The 18,191-nt window shown below is 36.7% G+C and overlaps 1 protein-coding gene across 3 annotated transcripts in view; it reads right to left on the bottom strand.

The window, feature by feature from the left end:
- SMARCAD1 (SNF2 related chromatin remodeling ATPase with DExD box 1) overlaps positions 1 to 18,191 on the bottom strand; it is an 81,545-nt gene that overhangs the window by 47,168 nt on the left and 16,186 nt on the right. For all 3 annotated transcript variants that reach the window (XM_072622914.1, XM_072622913.1, XM_072622915.1), the window contains 3 exons: positions 16,219 to 16,369; positions 12,338 to 12,401; positions 2,401 to 2,501 (listed from right to left, as the gene is read on the bottom strand). In XM_072622914.1, coding sequence (XP_072479015.1) covers positions 2,401 to 2,501; positions 12,338 to 12,401; positions 16,219 to 16,369 — 316 coding nt within the window. The remainder of the gene's footprint in view (positions 1 to 2,400; positions 2,502 to 12,337; positions 12,402 to 16,218; positions 16,370 to 18,191) is intronic.

Genomic DNA, 18,191 nt, shown 5'->3' with positions numbered 1-18,191 from the left:
TGATTGAAGCAACTGGAAATATTCAGACTGAGGATGGGATGATATAAGTGTCTTCCAGTACTTGGAGGGGTGTCACGTGGGAGAGGGATGAGATTTGTTCTTTTTAGCTCAAAGGGCAGAACCAGGAGCAATATTTTGAAGTTGCAAAGAGACAAATTAAGGTTAGACATATGGAAAAACCTCCTAACACTGAGAATGGTGCCTAGGTTAAACAGGCCTCAAGGATGGTAGTTTTCACTTAAGCTGAGATCTTTAAGAATAAACTTCATGCCCACTTGTCAGCTATGTTATGGTAGGTGCAGACTGTGCTAGAAGGCCACTGAAGTCCCTGCCAACTCCCAGACTTTGGGATTCTGTGACTTGTACTCTGATTTACAAGAACCAGTGGTCCTAGAACTAGCCATCTACTTTATACTATATTTCTCTTGCCTTCCAAAGCATCTAGAACAGTGTTGGTTTCAAACAGTATAAATTACTACTTGATTTAAAATGTACATATAAATGTGTACGTATATTTCTCTCTCTCCTTATATCATTCACACACATGGAGCATGAAGGAAGTTAGGAGTATTATAAGAGGTTGTTAAATTTAACACTGTGGTTCAGAATATTCAGCTTTAGTTTAATTCAGCTGGGGGGTGGGGGATGGGAGGGAAGAGGGAATTCCTAAACTGAGACAGATTTTCATTAAGTGTTAGCTCAAAATTTAATTATATTCACAAAGAGAGAAAAAATTAAGTTTACCTACTTATTCTATTCTTGGATCCAACTAATTCCACAACAAATGACCCCAAAGCAGCTATAAACATTGTGGGCAACAAAAGTCTGGCCACACAAATCTACGCTGATTAACCATTCTTCAAAAACAGACTTTACGCAGCCTTGGCAGTCACCATTTTATTAGCATTATTATTACTGAAGGGAGGGGGGGGTTTCCACTAGGTGGAATTTGTACAACTCTGCAAATCATTTTCCTTCAATACAGGTCAAAAAACTGGAGAGTAGAACTGCTACTTTTCTGATCAAGAGTCACAAAATTTTATTAATCGTTTACTAGATGTCCTCTAGAAAGGAATGAAAACATCTACAGACGTCAAATTCAAAATTCATTTCTTATAAAACAAACCGATGGGCCTTTCTAACAGTGTCTAAAAATTCCCTAATCAGGGCGCCTGTTTTCATCTCTTAACTCACTGAAGGTTTCAAAAAGAGAAAGCAGACTTTAGATGACAACTTCCCTTCATCACCAGCCTCTGCACACAGTGAGTGAGAAGTGAGGAGGGTTTTTCTGTTCTACAACAAATTTCACAAAGATGAAAATAAGTGGATGCATGTTAGACTTTGCTGGACATTTTGATTTCCAGATATTTTAATCTTTATTTTTATTAACCCAGCATGTCCTATGATTAGAATCACAGGATCCAATTGTTATTCTGCTATCTCACAAGATACCAAGTAAGAGTTGATTTCCCAAGGAACATAAAAATTTTATTTTCAGAGTATTTATGATAAAGCATGGTACCCAACAAAAGAAAGGTAAAGGATTTAAGACACAGATTTAAGAGGCACACATTTTCCAACACAGAAAATGTGGGAAACTGTTTTTGTTTGATTATGCATATATGTTACACAAGTTTTATCTTTTTTATTCAATGGGGGCAGGGACTAGTGGAGACAAATGGACAAAGTTGGGGGGAAAATGACAGTTATTGAGGCATTTTTTTTAATGTACTGTAAAGAAGGAAGTACAGGACACTGATTATAAACTTAAATTAAAAAAATTATACATAATAGAGATCTCAAGTTTCATTTACAAACATATAATCCTTTTCTATTCCTCTCTCTATATATGAAAATGCCCATTTCATCTGATGTTTGTTAAGTTCAGAACAAAATTTACTTCACAAAAGTCTGTTAAGCCAAATACTAGTTATCAGGCACTACATTACAAACCTAGAAAAGTGAGAGCCATTCACAATATGATGACTGGTTAATAAGGAACAGCAGGAATGGCCTGTTAACCCGGTTAAATTTTTCAAGACACAGACCACTTGGGATTATTCTAAGATGCCTTTTAATGTCTTCATTCCTATTTAAAAGAATGATCTGTCAAAACTGGGGTTAGTTTCCCAAGAATATTTACTGAAAATGAACTGTTGCCAAGTTTCTGTTACAGGTCTTCAAAACATTTTGTAACTCAGAATACTGGTGGAATTCTAAACAGACAAACGAACAAAAACATACATGGAGGAAAAGTTTCAAGTGATTGGGGGGAGGGAGGAAGGGAAACCAAGAAAAGGTTTACTAAGGAACTGCTTGTTTCAGAGTTGGCATGTTTTCAAAAACAGCAACAGCTACTGTGGTATCTAAGCCAAAAAATACAAGTAAAGTGTAACTTACAGGATTGAACCGTTTCCTTTTTACAGTTTGATCATCATCATCTTCATCATCTTCAGAGGAGTATGAGGAAGATGAATCTAATTTTCTTTTCCGAGGTATACCTTTAAGAAACAGAAAAACCACACTAAAACCTTGGAATGCTGCAACAAAATTATACAATTAACACTGTCAAACATGAGTAAAGTCCCATTACAAGTAAGGTCTTCCATATGAAAGCCATTTTCCTCTACTGACACATACAATGTTTTTTTCTAACTCCTGTCTACTCTTAACATGACTGGCCAATTAGCAGCCCTTGGGTAACAGTGGCTCATTTAAAGTCCCTGAAATAAGTTAAAGTAAAAAAAAAGAAAAAAAAGTTAAAAAATGCCATTATGAATTATATGTATGTGTGTATGTTGTGTTCATATTTTAAATTGCTATTATAACAGACAAGTCAAGTCACTAACCAATTAGTAATGTATTTCATAACATTTAAAACTAAGAATACAGCATTCTACCTATGAGACTGATAAATTTCAGCTTATATCCTTTCATCTGGAAAGATCTATAAAAACATCCTGTCTGCAGTTCTTTACCTCAATGGTGAATTAATAAAGTGAAAAGATGTATCTAAACAGAGGTGTCAGCAACACATTCCACTCTGCCACCCTCCTACTTTTTGAGGCCATTTTGTGGCTTATTTCAGAGTTTTGTGTTTTCTTGGCCAGAGTCCAAGGATGGAAGTGTGGAGAGATGAAACACTGAAAACTAATTGCTATATTGAAGTGCGTTCGTCCTTCGTTGCCGAAGAAGACCATGCCATCAGAGAAATGATGACGTGACTTGCACTTGACTTTGTTTTGAGTGAGGGACGGCTGTGCAGGTCACCAGCCTCACTTCTCCTCCAGAGCCATCTGAATCCAGTGACCAATATTCATCAGGATGACTGGAGATGCCCCAGGATGAGGCAATTGGGGTTAAGTGACTTATCCAAGGTCACACAGCTTGTGAGTGTCAAGTGTCTGAGGTGAGATTTGAACTCAGGTCCTCCTGACTCCTGCACTGGTGCTCTATCCACTGCACTACCTAGTTGCCCCCAATTGCTATATAATGTCAAGACAAAAAGAGGTCAGATCAGATAAGCGAGAAATATTCTTTAGACGGGGAGAACTATGGAAGGCTACACACAGGCATTTGAGCTGAAGGATAGGCCATTCTAAGTATAAGGAACACTATGAGCAAAATCACAGAAGTGGGAAAGCACAGGATGTGTGACAGAAAAAAGGATGGAAAGATAAGCTGGAACCAAATCATGAATGCCAGAAATCCAGGCTTTATTTAGTAGACCATAAGGAATAACAACAAATTTAGTGAACTGAAGATTTTTGAAGAGCAAACTGACATCATTAGGCCTGTGAATGAGGGCAGTTAATTTTGCAACAATACGTAAGATAAATTGGATGGAGAAAGAGATATGCTCAGAAGCTACTTCAGAGAATGATGGTAAGGAGAAGAAAGGCAGGAGACTGTGGAGATGAAATCAGGACTTGGACATATGAAAGAAAGTAGGAAAGAGTCAAGGATGTCTCCTGTTGTTGGAGCAGATAAGTGGAGAATGGCAGCACTACTGACAGGTATTAAGCAGCATTGAACAAAGGTGCAAAAGGAAGCTTAGCTACATAGTAAAAGATGTAAAGCTTCAGAAGGTATGAAGGGAGAAAACATTTCTGTAGTTTTTAGAATGGTTTCAATAGGATGCTAAGGTTAAAAGATAGACTGCAAGGACTAAGAAGTAAATGGTCAGTTTTTGGGGCCAAGATGGAGGATAAGAGGTAACACAGCTGAACTCTCTCAACAACTACCAAACAATTCTGAAATAATACCTCACATCAAATTTTGGAGTGCCAGAGCCAATAAAAGGTCAAAGTGGGAGACTTTTTAGCCTAAGAAATATTAGGAGACACCAGGGTCGAAGTTCTCAGGCCAGAGATGATAGCGGGGTAGGACAACTGGTTAGAAAGACATTATAGGGGACTCTTTGCTGGAACTGACTGGTAACTCTACTGCCCTTACACAGCTCTGGGTCACAGTCCCAGGGTGAAGAGAGGGGCTGGTGGTTGGTCACCAGTGAGCAGGGACTCTATTCAAAGTTCCGAAGCACTTGCAGCTGCAGGGGATCAGGGGTATTTTCTAATTAAAGACCAGAATGCAAATCAGGAAAGCAGTGACCATATCTCTTTTTCCAGGATGACACCACCTTTCATAATTAGCTCTGAAAACAGCAGTACATTTTTGAAGCCTGGGACAGTGCCTCCCCACCTCCAGGTAAGGAGAGCAAAATTTTAAAATAAAGTTCAAAGTCAAGAAATAAGATGGAAAAATTAGCAAAAAACAACAAAGAATCTGACCATAAAAAGCTACTAAGCCAGAAGGGAAAACCAAGACACAAACTTAGAAGAATACAATAATACAATAAAGCTACAAATTGTAGCTTTGAAAAAAGCTACAAACAAATCCAAAAAGAAAAATGTAATTAGACTCAAGTTAACAAGAATTCCTGGAAGAGTTAAAAGAAAAGTGTCAGAGGAAAAATTGAGAAGAGATGCAAGTGATGCAAGAAAATTACGAAAAGATAGTCAAAAGATTGGTAACCAAAGAGGTACAAAAAAATGAAGAAAATAAGACCTTAAAAAAGAGAATTGGTCTAATGGTAAAACACACACAAAAATTCATTGAAGAAAAGAATTCCTTAAAAAAAAGGATTGACCAAATGGAAAAAGAGGTCCAAAACTCACTGAAGAAAATAATTCCTTAACAATTCAAATTGGGCAAGTATAAGCTAATGACTACAAGACATATCAAGAACTAAAACAAAGCCAAAAGCATGAGAAGAAAAAAATGTGAAATATTACCAGAAAAACAACTGATGTAGAAAATAGGCTGAGAATTTGAGAATTATTAGACTACACGAAAGCCATGATCACAGAAAGAGCCTAGACATCCAAAAATTATCAAGGAAAACTGCCCTAATATTCTAGTACCAGTTGGTAAAATAGAAACTGAAAGAGTCCATCAAGTATCTGCAAAATGAAAATTCCCAGAACATTACAGTCAAATTCCAGAGTTCCCAGGTCAAAGAGAAAATATTTCAAGCAGCCAGAAGGAAATAATTCAAATATTGTGGAGTTATAGTCAGAAAACACACAATTCAGTGGCTTCCATGTAAAAGAAGGGGAATGAAAGGGGATGACTTGGAATATAATATTTCAGAAGGCTAAGGAGCATAATTTACAATGAAGTATAACCCACCCAGCAAAACTGGGTATAATCCTTCTCAGGAGAAAAATTGACACTAAATAAAAAAGAAGATTTTCAAGAACTCCTGATGAAAAGACCAAAGTTAAATAGAAAATCTGACATTCAAACACAAGAGTCATGTAAAGCATAAAAAGGCAAACATGAAAGTGTAATCATAAGGATCACAATAAAGTTAAATTGTTTGCATTCCTGTATGGGAAAGATGATAAATGTAACTCCTAAGAATTTTATCATTATTGAGTAGTTAAGAGAAATTTACATAGAGGTCATGGATACGAATCGATTATGTTGGAATGATCTCCAAAATAATGAAGGGATGAGAAAGAGGGATGCACTGGGAGAAAGGAATAAAGTGAGGTGAAATAGGGAAAATTTTCTCACAAAAATGAGGAGAAAATGTTGGGAGGAGTGGGTAACATCTGAACCTCATTCTCAATGGAATTGGCTCAAAGAGAAAAGACTATACATATACACCCAGGTGGAAACAGAAATGTAATTTATCCAAAAGGGAGATGAGAGAGGAAGGGAACAGAAAAGGGGAAATAAAAAAGGGATGAAAGGTTAAGGGAGGCAATGGTTAGAGGAAAAATAGACTTCTGATGAGTGAGAAAAGAAATGGAAGAAAAAGAGATAAAGGGAAAAAGTAATCTGCAACTGTGAATGGTAATGGGATGCTCTGATCCATCAAACAAGTAGACAGCAGAATGGATTACAAACTAGAATACAACAACATGTTGTTTACAAAAGACACACTTGAAACAGAAAGACACACAGAGTTAAAATAAAAGGCTGGAGCAGAATCTAATATGCTTCAGCTGAACAAAAAAAAAAGGCAGGCATAACAATCATGATTTTAGACAAAGCAAAAGTAAAAATAAATCCACTTAAAAGGGAGAATCTGAGAAACTACATTAGAAAATGAAGTAATACTAAAATATTTTACAAGTTTCTTTGATAAAAGCCTCATTTCTCAGATATGTACTAGGTATAAAAATGGATCCAATGTATAAAAATAAGTTATTACCCAATTAATAAATGATCAAAGGATATCAGGAGGCAGTTTTCAGAAGAAATCAAGCTATAGTCATATGAAAAAATGCTCAAAAAATCAACACTGACTAAAGAAAGGCAAATTAAAACAACTCTAAGGTACTACCTCACACCTACCAGAAATGACAAATGCTAGAGAGAACGAGGGGAAAATATGTACACTAATGAACTACTGCTGAAGTACTGGAGTGGTCCAACCATCCTAGAGAACAATTTGGAACTAAGTACAAAAGGGCTATAAAAATGTGCAATACCCTTTGACCCAGAAATACCGCTACTAGGTCTGTACCCCTAAGCGACCAAAGAAAAAGGAAAAGGACCTATATGGACAAACATATTTATAGCAGCAACTTTTGTGGTGGCAAAGAATTGCAAACCGAGGGGATGTTTATTAATTGGAAAATGGCTAAACAAATTGTGGTATATGATTATGATGGCATACTGCTGTATTGTGGGAAATGATGAGAGGAAAGATTACAGAAGAACACGGCAAGACCTAGGCGAAGTGGTGCCAAGGTGAAGTGAGAAGACAAGGATAACACTGTGTGCAGTAACAGCGACACTGTAATGATGATCAATGTGAAAGACTTGGCTACTAGTACTACTCAATATGATGATCCAAGACAATTTCAAAGGAGTCAAGAAAACATGCCATCTACTTCCAGAGAGAGAATTAATGAACTGAGTGCAAAATAATGTGTCATTTCCTCTATTTTTCTTGTCCTTTAAAAAATACATAGCTAATACGAAATGTTGTGCATGATTTCACATGGATTACTGATACATTGCTTGCCTTCTCAGCGGGTGGGTTAAGGAGTGGGAGAGAGGGAAAGAACTAGGAACTTAAAATTTAAAGATAAAAATGCTAAAAATAAACAACATTGAAAATTTTAAAAAACAGAAGTGGGCAGAATGAAGTAAGCATCAACTCCTCAAAACTTAGAAGCACGAACAAGATCAGAGGCATCATACAGCAGAGGGAAGGTTTACTTGACTTTTAGGACAGAAGACATCTGAACGTTGCTGCATTCAGCAGGGGTGGGAGGTGTCATTACTAAGAGAAATACTAAAGGCTCACTCCAAAAGCGAAGGTCAGAGTAATGCAACCAATAAGGAATCGCTGAAGACAGAAAAAAAAGATCTTAATTTGCTAATAAGTGCTATCTACAATTCTATGAGTCATGCTTGTTTTGCATATAGTGTAACTAAGTTTTCACTTTCACCTGATAAAGGCAAAGACTGCCACAAGTCCCAGCTGTGCTAAAAAAGAAGAGCCGTGTTAAAATAAAAAGGGAAGGTTATTAATAGCCCAACTGTCATCTCCTATTAAAATTCACAACTGAAAGAAATACGCTGAATGAACAATTTGCAGAATGCGATATAGATGACTTTTTAAAAAAATGACATTTAAAAAATATTGCAGCATTATTATCTAAAGAAAATGAACTGTAAAATTTTTAAAGCATTTTTTTTTAATATAACAACTTTCAGAATCATATGTAATCACTAGGAACTGCTAATATAGTCACAGAACTGGTCCACCCTTCCCTGCCCTGTAATGCAATCTTAAAAGAAGGAAAAGTATATTCCCTACTATTGATTCAATAACATTTCTTACCAGACTAGAGAACTTCTGATTTATAGGGGATCTTATTCAACTCAGGCTCAAAGGCCCCTGTTTTTACTTGCCAAGGTCATAACAGCTCATAGCACAATCAACACTAGAACCTGGGTCTTTTAACCTCTAAAACCTGAATGTATGTTGTCTTTTCCATAAGACTGTGAGCTCCTTGAGATCAGAAACCGGGTTTTTTTGTTTTGTTATGTTTTTTTGCATTTCTGTCGATTCCTAGCACTTAGCACAGTGCCTGGTATATAGCAGGCACTTAACAAATGCCTCTTGATAGAATTATCCAGTGTTCATTTCAATATACCATGACAATTTTGAAGGCTATCACAGGCTCCTACAATAACCTAACTGATGTCCTGAGTTATAGTCTTGATCTTTGTGTGATACAAAGAAAATTTACTAAAGGACAATTCACCTCTTCATCACCTAATCTACTGAATTCCTCTTATAAAAAGAAATATATTTGTTGAGGCAAGAAGGCAGGTGTTCAGTGTCATTTCCATGTCTAAAAAACATGCCTCCAGTCGGATGATTTACGCCAATTCACCTAGACATGCTTACTCTTGCCTAAAAAGAGCAAGAGCTGTAATTTTTGTTAATAAAGAATTTTACCGCCTTAAACATCTGCTCGCAGAGTAGTTTAGCTCATGTTATGATGCCCAATTCCTCAAGTACACAGAAATGGCTAAAAGGCAAAATCTGTACTATATACAAATTCAAAGTTATTATTTTAGTATAAAAATGTCAAAGATGAGCATGTACAGAATTTTTAAAACACTAGCTGTGAGGGGTAGGTGAGTAACAGGAGGGTGAAGTAGCAATTAGAAGCAAACGAGTCAGGAGGGAGAGGAAATAAGAGACACAAAGACAAAAACAAAGATGAGGTGCAGAATTTGCTATGGAACGTACATGTCTGTATATGTACATATGGATGTATTTACTACGTACATATGCATGTATATGTATACATGTCTGTAATTGTGGCCTGCAGGGGAGGTTACAAAGTAACAAGTGCACAGCAGAGAACAACAGAAAACTTACAAGGAAGCAAAGAAAAGATGGGACAATTCTCAGCGTAACATACAGTATTTATCATACAGGCTTTCTTAAAAAGAACACTTACTGCTATTTAGATTTTGAATCCTCTTATGTTCTGCTGTGCATGTGACATGTGTTTCTTTTCTCACTGTGTATGTAAGTTTATGATGTTTCTTTTTTCTATTCTGTATTTGAGTTCTGGTGCTTCTGTCTAAACTAAAAAAAAACTAGTTGCTGCAACTAAATCATAGTGTTACTTAAAAAAGAAAAGGCATAATTAATCTCATTGTATGAATAAGCCTATAAATTTAATGAATTTTGGGTCTTAAAGTGGAAGACTTATGACTACACTATAATGGTCAACTGTATTCTTCTCCCAAGGAGGTTCATGCTGACACTCTACCTAAGGTACAATAGCACTTTTCAAGCTATGCTCCATTTCGACCAGCGTAGATTGGCTGCTTCCTTATTGCCTAAAAACATGCCCGTGTCTCCCTTGTGCTCAAAAACCCTTCACCTGATGCATCCTCCAGCTCTCCTCCCTTTCCTCTCAGTTTCTTCTAACTCTGTACTCTCTGGCTTCTGACCTCACCATTCAAATGAAACTGCTCTCTGAAAATGACTAACAATCTTTCAATTGCCAATCTAATGGCCTTTTCTCAATCCTCTTCCTTCCTGACCTTGCTGCAGCCTCTGCTACTGCCTGACGCTATCAAAGAGACTTCTCTCTTCTCCTTTATACTTTCTTCTCTCTAGGATTTTGTGACACTCCTTTTCCCAGGTTCTCCTCATATCTATCTGACCACCCCTTCTGTCTCCTGCACTGGATCTTCATCCAGGCCATGCATGATAACCGTAGGGTCCCCCATAGCTCTATCCTGAGCCCTTTTCTCAACTTTTTCACTTCATTGCATCAGCAACTATGAATTCAATTATACTGATGATTCTCAAATTCTTAGACAGCTCAAACCTCTCTGCTGACCTCCAGGCTCACATTGCCAACTGCCTCTTTCCTGAAGTTCAAAGAGTCCTGTAGTCTCAACTTGCCCAAAACTAAACTCATTATTTTTTTTCCCCTAAAATCTTCTCTTACTAACTTTCCTATTATTGTTGACATCATTCTCTCAGTTACCTACACTTACATAGGTTGTCATCCTTGATTCATCACTCTGTCACATGCACTGTCAAGGGCTGCAGATTTTATCTTTATCATATATCTCATATCTGCCTCCCTTCTCTACTCCCACACTACCACTACCCCAGTACAGGCCTTCATCTCACGCCTGGATACTGCAATAGTCTGGGGCCTGCACTCCTTTGGCACAAGTCTCTCCCCACTCTAGTCCATCCTCTACTCATCACCAATTTGTTTTTCCACCAGCGCAGGACTGACCATGTCAGCCCCTACTCAATAAACTCATCGACTCCTTATAAACTCCAAAATTAAATATAATATCCTTTGGCATTCAAAGTTTCTTACAATCTTCCCACCCTTAGACTTTTCGGACTTTCTCTCCCCCCATATAATCTGTGAACCAGTGACACTGGCCTCTTTACTACTCCTTGAATAAGACACAGCTCCTGGAATTTTCACAAGTTGTCCTCTATACCTGGAATTCGCTGTCTCCTTCTTTCCACCTCTTGGCTTCCTTTCGGAAACAGTTAAAAACTTACTGTCTACATGAAGCCTTTCCTAACCCCCCTTAACTCTAGTGTGTTCTCTCTGGTAATTATCTCCAATGTACTGTGTATATCCAGTTTGGACACAATTGTTTGCTTGTCATCTGTTATACTGTGAGTGAGCTCCTTGAAAGCAGGGGAACAATCTTTTCCCTTTCTTTGCATCCTCAATGATTACTGCCTGAGATCAATGGTATAATATATGTAATTTGTTTATGATGACCCAACATCTAAAGGAATTTATCATACAGCCCACAATGCCCCATTGAGGCTTAAAAGCTTGATTCACTTCAATTCATTAAAACCTTTTTAAAATGTCAAGTGCATTATCCTTACTTAACAAGAATAGTACACAATCTGGGACTGATGATTTTTCAGAGTCTCAAGGTCATTATGGGAAGCATCAATGTGAAATGCAGATATATACAATGAAAGTATAAAACATAACCCTGGATGTTCCTTGGTCACCTTGCTTGCTTTAAAAGATAAGTATCTGGAGGTGGCTACGTGGCACAGTGGATACAGCACTGGGGTCAGGAGGAATTGAGCTCAAAGCCAGCCAGACCCTTATTAGTTGTGTGACCCTGGGCAAGTTACTTAAACCCAATTCCCTTCCCGCTCCCTACCTCAAAAAAAGGCAAGCATCTGAAAGAATTTTACCTATGCAACCTTGGAAAGTCACTTAACCTCTTTAGGCCTCAGCCCATATTTCCTCATCTGTAAAATATGTTTAATTTAGATGACTCCTAGCATCCTTACCTCTAAATCTATGATCCAATGAGATTATTTTCTTTTGATCTACATCTTTCTGCATAAAAAAGTGAAACGTGTGTGTGTGTGTGTGTGTGTGTGTGTGTGTGTGTGTGAACTGAGGCTTTCACGTGCCAAAGCCCTTATATCACTAACAGCCAAAGATGACACTACAAGAATAAAGTAATTCTTATAACAGAATGACAAATTGTTTTTAAAGCAGAAAACTGATTATAAATAAATGCAAAATTACTGTTCTGAGAACACCCTAAAGTTTTAGAGATATGGGATAAGTACGACTTCTTGGAAAACTAGAAATATACAGGTTTTGTTTTAGAGCAAAAGCTGAAACCACAAGTAGAAGGAAGTGGAGTTGAACAGGATTCTAAACATGGCAGCTGCTGGCCATGATAGATCCTTTCAGAGAAGGGCTCTTGATTCCTATACAATTTATCAACTGACCCAACTGAATAGCAAGAAAAGACATACCTTCACCAAACATCAGCAATGCAGCAGCTATTGCTCCATCCATTGTGCTTGTTGATTCAATCAACTGATAAAAAAAGAGAAAAAGTTAATTGTGACAATTAAGCAGAAACTGTAAGCCAAGTTTATTAAGTAACAGAGTTTGATATATTTAAAGAATAAGCACCACAGAGAGATAAAAGCATAAAGATATATAGTATAAGCCAGAGCTTCGAGTTTACTCATTCCTGACACTTTTTCAAAAATGCGAGGGAAGAAAAGTTCAAAAATAAGTCATTCAGTCCTTAAAGCATTTAGGAAGCACCAGATTATATGCCAGACATTGTGCTACTATGCCAAGTGATGGGCCATACAATGAGAGGCAAAAACACTAAAACCTCAAAAACTACCCACTTTACTATCTACTACCTTCATAAAACTTAAAAAGCCAAATTGTCTACTATGGTAGCATGAGAAATTTTCTACTGTATTAAAAACAAAACCCCCCAAACAAAACGCTTCTGCTTCATGCTTAAGCATTGTGTGGATCTACACACACACACACACACACGCAAGCACACACTGAAAAAAGTCAGTAATATATTTTCCTAATCATTTAAATATCTCAATATACCAATTTTTCACATAAGATTGCTTTGATAATAAGCGTTTTTCCACTACACTAAACTGATTCTAAAATCACAGTTAAAATTTAGACTTTTAAAAGATTCAACATGTTAGATTTTCTCTTTATTCCCTCAGTAATATTAATGGCATGCAGTTTTTTAAAATTAAGATTATTTATTCTTACAGTTTATTTTGTACACAATGAGATAATCAAGATTCCAATTTAAGCTCTGATCTCTTCCCAACTAGTTCAAACTCTAGGATTTGTTTTAAGTACTTCCCCATGTCCTAAATGTTAATGGCACAAGCCCCAACTCTTCTTTGCAGAGCCAGGCAATACTAACTAGACTATGAGATTCCAGTAATATGCTAGTCTTGTAGAACTGCTTCATTTCCTTCTTTTTTGTTCTTTGTTCTAGGGAATGCAGGAGGAGAGATGAAAAGGATATATTTGGAAATGAAGGTGAAATAAAAAGATAAGAAATTAAAAAAAAAACCCATGGCAGTTTTTCTTTATTATAAGCATAATCAATTCTGTTTCAAACTCATAGCCCAAGCTTTTAAAATACCTTTAAAAGCTATTGAAACCTACCCACCTTATCTATCAACTTCAAAAGTTAAAAAGTCAAATTTCCTGTTGTCTCAGATTGAGTAATTTTCTACTTATGTATAGTATTTTTCGTGATTTAATATTTTTCCCCAATTATATGTAAAAACAATTTTTAACATTTTTTTTAAAATTTGCGTTCCAAATTCTCTTCCTCCTTCCCTTTCTCCCATATTAAGAAGGCAAGCAATTTGATATATGTTATACATGTGCAGTCATGCAAACATATTTCCACATTAGTCAAGGTGTGAAAGAAAACACAGACTAAAAAAACCCAAAACCAAAAAAAAAAAACCAACAAGAAAAATAAGAAAATAAAGAAAAAGTATGCTTCAAAATGCATTCAGAGTCCACCTGTTCTTTCTCTGGAGATGATAGCATTTTTCATAAGTCCTTCAGAAGTATCTCAAATTATTTTACTGTATATGGCATTTTGTTTAAAAATGTTAAAAATAAAAAGCTTTCTTGTTGAATGACTAATCATTGTATATAAACCATTAATCTATAAATCCATGATATTCTCTAAATATTCTGCAGCTAGAGTTCCTAAGATACTTGGCCAGGTGGATCTTTATCTACCAATGCCACTTATGATAAACAGGTTACTTAGTAAATGCACCCATCTAAAACATTAACATAACAGCTGGAATTGCTTAGCACTCAGAAGTTTGCAAAGTCCTTCACAATTATCTCACTTGATCCTAAAATCAAGGGAGAAAGAAGCAGGAAGTATAGTTTTCCAGATGAAGTAGCTCAGGCCGTCAGAGATTGAGGGACTTGCCTAGAGTCACATGGCTGGTGTCCGAGACAGGATCTGAACTCTGATCTTCCTAACTCCAGGTCCAGCTCTTTATCCACTACACCATCTTGCTGCCTCCATAAATGACTGGCCACCTTCATCATGTACATTATCTCCTCTTTAAAATAAAGAGTACTTTAAGGAAACTGTCTTAATGAGTGATAAAACAATCCAGATTATAGATATGCATCAATCACCCAAAAACCAGAATTACCACTGTAAGAATAAAACATGCCTGAAAAAGCCTATGTGAACTAAAATTTCATCCACTAAAGTCTATTTTTCTATCAACAAAGTATAAAACCAGAAATGGAAAACAAATTCCCCTAATGAACCAATATAAAACCTTAGCAAGGCAGCACAAGAGGAGACCTGGACCTTTATTATGCTTTGTACTGTTGTTTTCCAACACATTCATCATAAAGGAAGCTGGAGCTCATGCAGAAATTGACTTTGGAGTCTTCAGCTGGCTGCCTCTGAGTCACTACTGCACCATCAAATAGCTACAGCACCCCTAACTTGCCGTAGAAAAGACCAAAGACAAGAAGGAGGCTACCTAAACAACAACACTCCTATTACTAATCACTGTGCCATTATTCTCAGGGCCAGCGGTAAGATAACACTGGTGAACAGTTACAGTAACAGGGATCCAAATAATATACAACAGAGAATCAAAAGACTTTTGGGCTTCAAGGAGACTTAAATGTCATCTTGGCAAGCTTTGACACCTTCCACATCAGCTCCACCATTGTCCTAGATATGAAGAATAAAGAGGAAAGAAGTAAAGAATCTTCTCCAGGGTCACACAGAAAAAAAGAGGCAGTCAAGTCTAAGTTCTCGGAGTCCAGAGTCAGGGCTTTCCCCAACTACATTGCAATACATATTCCCTGCTTCACAGACTTCATTATGATTTTCACTTTTTCTTAAAATGTGAGATACACTTGTATTAACTCTTGCTTATTAAAATATATTGATTCCTAGTGTGTGTGTTCGTCCTTCGTTGTCGAAGACTACGCCATCAGAGAAATAATGACATGACTTGCACTTGACTTTGTTTTGAGTGAGGGAGGGCTGTGCAGGTCTCCAGCCTCACTTCTCCTCCAGAGCCATCTGAATCCAGTGACCAGATATTCTTCAGGATGACTGAAGATGACCCAGGATGAGGCAATTGGGGTTAAGTGACTTGCCCAAGGTCACACAGCTTGTGAGTGTCAAGTGTCTGAGGTGAGATTTGAACTCAGGTCCTCCTGACTCCTGCACTGGTGCTCTATGCACTGCACCACCTAGCTGCCCCTGATTTCTAGTTATCACAACATTTGAAATGGAAGATGGAATCTAGTCTGATGTCATCAGCGTACAGATAAGGAAACTGAAGCCCAGAGAAGTGAAATGACTTGTCTAATGAGGGGCACCTATGTAATGAAATCACCATGCCAATACGTGAGAGACAGTGCAACTGTCACTAAGCCCCTCAGTGCTCCGAGATATATGTCACTGATCTAAGTCCATGGCTGGTGTTTTTTCACTAGGTTTTTCTTACATCAGTGAAATCACAGAACTGCACCAAAGAACAACAATATTCAAAAGCCAAAAATACTTGGGATTATATCACCCACCCAGGTCTATATAACATGAGATTTTTACCTCTAGACAAGTAAATTATTGGCATTTATTATTTCAGCATATTGTATTATGTGTTACAATAATACATTATATAATTACGTGATGGTATGCAATATTTGTTCAAAATATGAAAGTTAATAAATTTTATTGTGTGCTTCCCCAAATATAAGATATTTTAAAATGGTTAGCAACAATCTCTAACAGAATCATGGGAGAAAACCTTTTTTCCCCAAGTAAACTAATTGTTACCTTAATTAAATCACTGTCACTTCCTTGTGGAAATAGTTCCTTCAGAGTCTGAAGCTTTGCATCTTTAAGGTCTTCCAATTCTGAGATATCATCATTTCTTTGTGTCATATCAGGATATTCTTCAGTCTGTTCATCTTCAGATTGCTCCGAACTGGCATCATTTTCAGGAGAAAAGACATTTCTATTCATTAAAAGTGCTACTTTGAATAATCAACAAGTATTTATTAATGGACTACTACGTGCCAGGCACTGTGCCAGGTGCTGGAGGTACAATGAAACAAGCGAATGGGGGAGACAACAAGGATAATTATAGGCACACTGAGAATAAATACAAATATCTGTAAAATAGTTAAGGGTTTGAAAGGGAAGGCAATAGGAGTTGAAGAAATGAGAATTTTCCCTATAATGCATTCCATAAAATATAAAAAAGTTCTTTTTTTTTTTGCCACTATTAAAATCAGTCTTTACTTACCAGAAATGTAGTAAGAATGTTTTCATAAATGAACAGTTAAGTGTATAAATCAGCATTTCCCACATACATACTACTGAAATTGACTCAATTTGCCCATCTAGGAGGACTAGTGAATGAGGCCTACAGAAGTCTGCCTTGTCTTCTCTCTCCATCTTCTTTCCCTCTGAAAACCTTAGAACTTTAGAAGTGTAGGAGAGGAAGAAGATGAGGACTATGCAATTTGACCTGCATGCAGGAACCTTCCCCTCAAGTTCTCCATATAAAATGCTTCCTGTCCTAGTGCTTCAGAGAGACTATGATGGCACCAGATGAGTAAAGTCTAAGTGACTGAAGATTTCCAGATTGGTTCAAATGCTCACTCTGAATGGCCATTTCATTGGGAATCACTGACAAAAGGAAAGACATTATGCCTGCATGGAGGGGAAGGGGGAACGAGGGGTGTGATAGCACAACCACAAAAGAACCAAAGAACATTAGAACATTAGCACTTTGGAAGAATCCCGGAGCTCATGTGGTCTAAACTCATTGTTTAACAAGAGGCCACCAAGGTCCGCTGACTTTTCACCTGTTATTTGCCACATGCATCTTCATTCTTAAAACAACCATAGGTCATCTTATTTCTTTTTGCCAAATCAACTGGTTATATAGATATAAAATGCGTGATGGATTAAATGTGATATCTGAAGTAGTTTCTAAAGAGAAAGCATCAAATACTGGGTCAGGAACATTTCCCAATATATTAGGTTTCTTTATGGAAATCAGATTTGCTTATATCATGTCAAATGCAAAACAAGACAACCATCCTACAAAAATAAGGCAATAAAAAACCTTTTGGCCAAAAGATTGCCATCATTTCTTTTCCTGTGACAGCTATTCTGCCCCGTCAAAGCTAAGTCCAATTCTTGGGGTCTGTTATTCTTATATGATATCCTCAGGCCAACAAACTAATATCTATTACAGAAAAAGTAAAAAATAACAAGTCTTTTTTTTTTTGTATTTTGTAATTTTCATTTGAATATACAAAGCAGACTAATTAATTTTTTAAAAAACTTAAGTAACAAATTATCCCCAAATATCAGATTTCACAATTGAAAACTTTTCTCCATATAGAAATACTTCCTTATCTAAGTATTCTTACTATAGTATTTTTTTTTTACAAATAATCATTGAGATTATATTTAATAGTCTAATAAAAATTATTCAATGGACATGAAAAGTTCTATTGACAAACCTAGCTTTTCAGCTGAAGGGATATCCTAGTCTACATATAAAGCACACAAAAATATCAACAAAATGTGTGTCTGTGTATACACCCCCGCCCAATTAATTCAAATGAGTACAAATGCTTTATCACTTTGACACTTTGCTAGAGAATGCCTATTACAATGCTTATTTTACACACACAGAGTAAAATAAGTATCTATAATGTTCAAGCTAACTAAATATGAAATTTACTTATAAGTTAAATTTCTTCAGAGACTATACGCGCGAAACTACCCTA

Source organism: Notamacropus eugenii, chromosome 7, assembly GCF_028372415.1.
Source record: "Notamacropus eugenii isolate mMacEug1 chromosome 7, mMacEug1.pri_v2, whole genome shotgun sequence".
NCBI classification, from domain to species: Eukaryota; Metazoa; Chordata; class Mammalia; order Diprotodontia; family Macropodidae; genus Notamacropus; species Notamacropus eugenii.
This window is presented reverse-complemented; position numbering and strand designations above follow the sequence as displayed.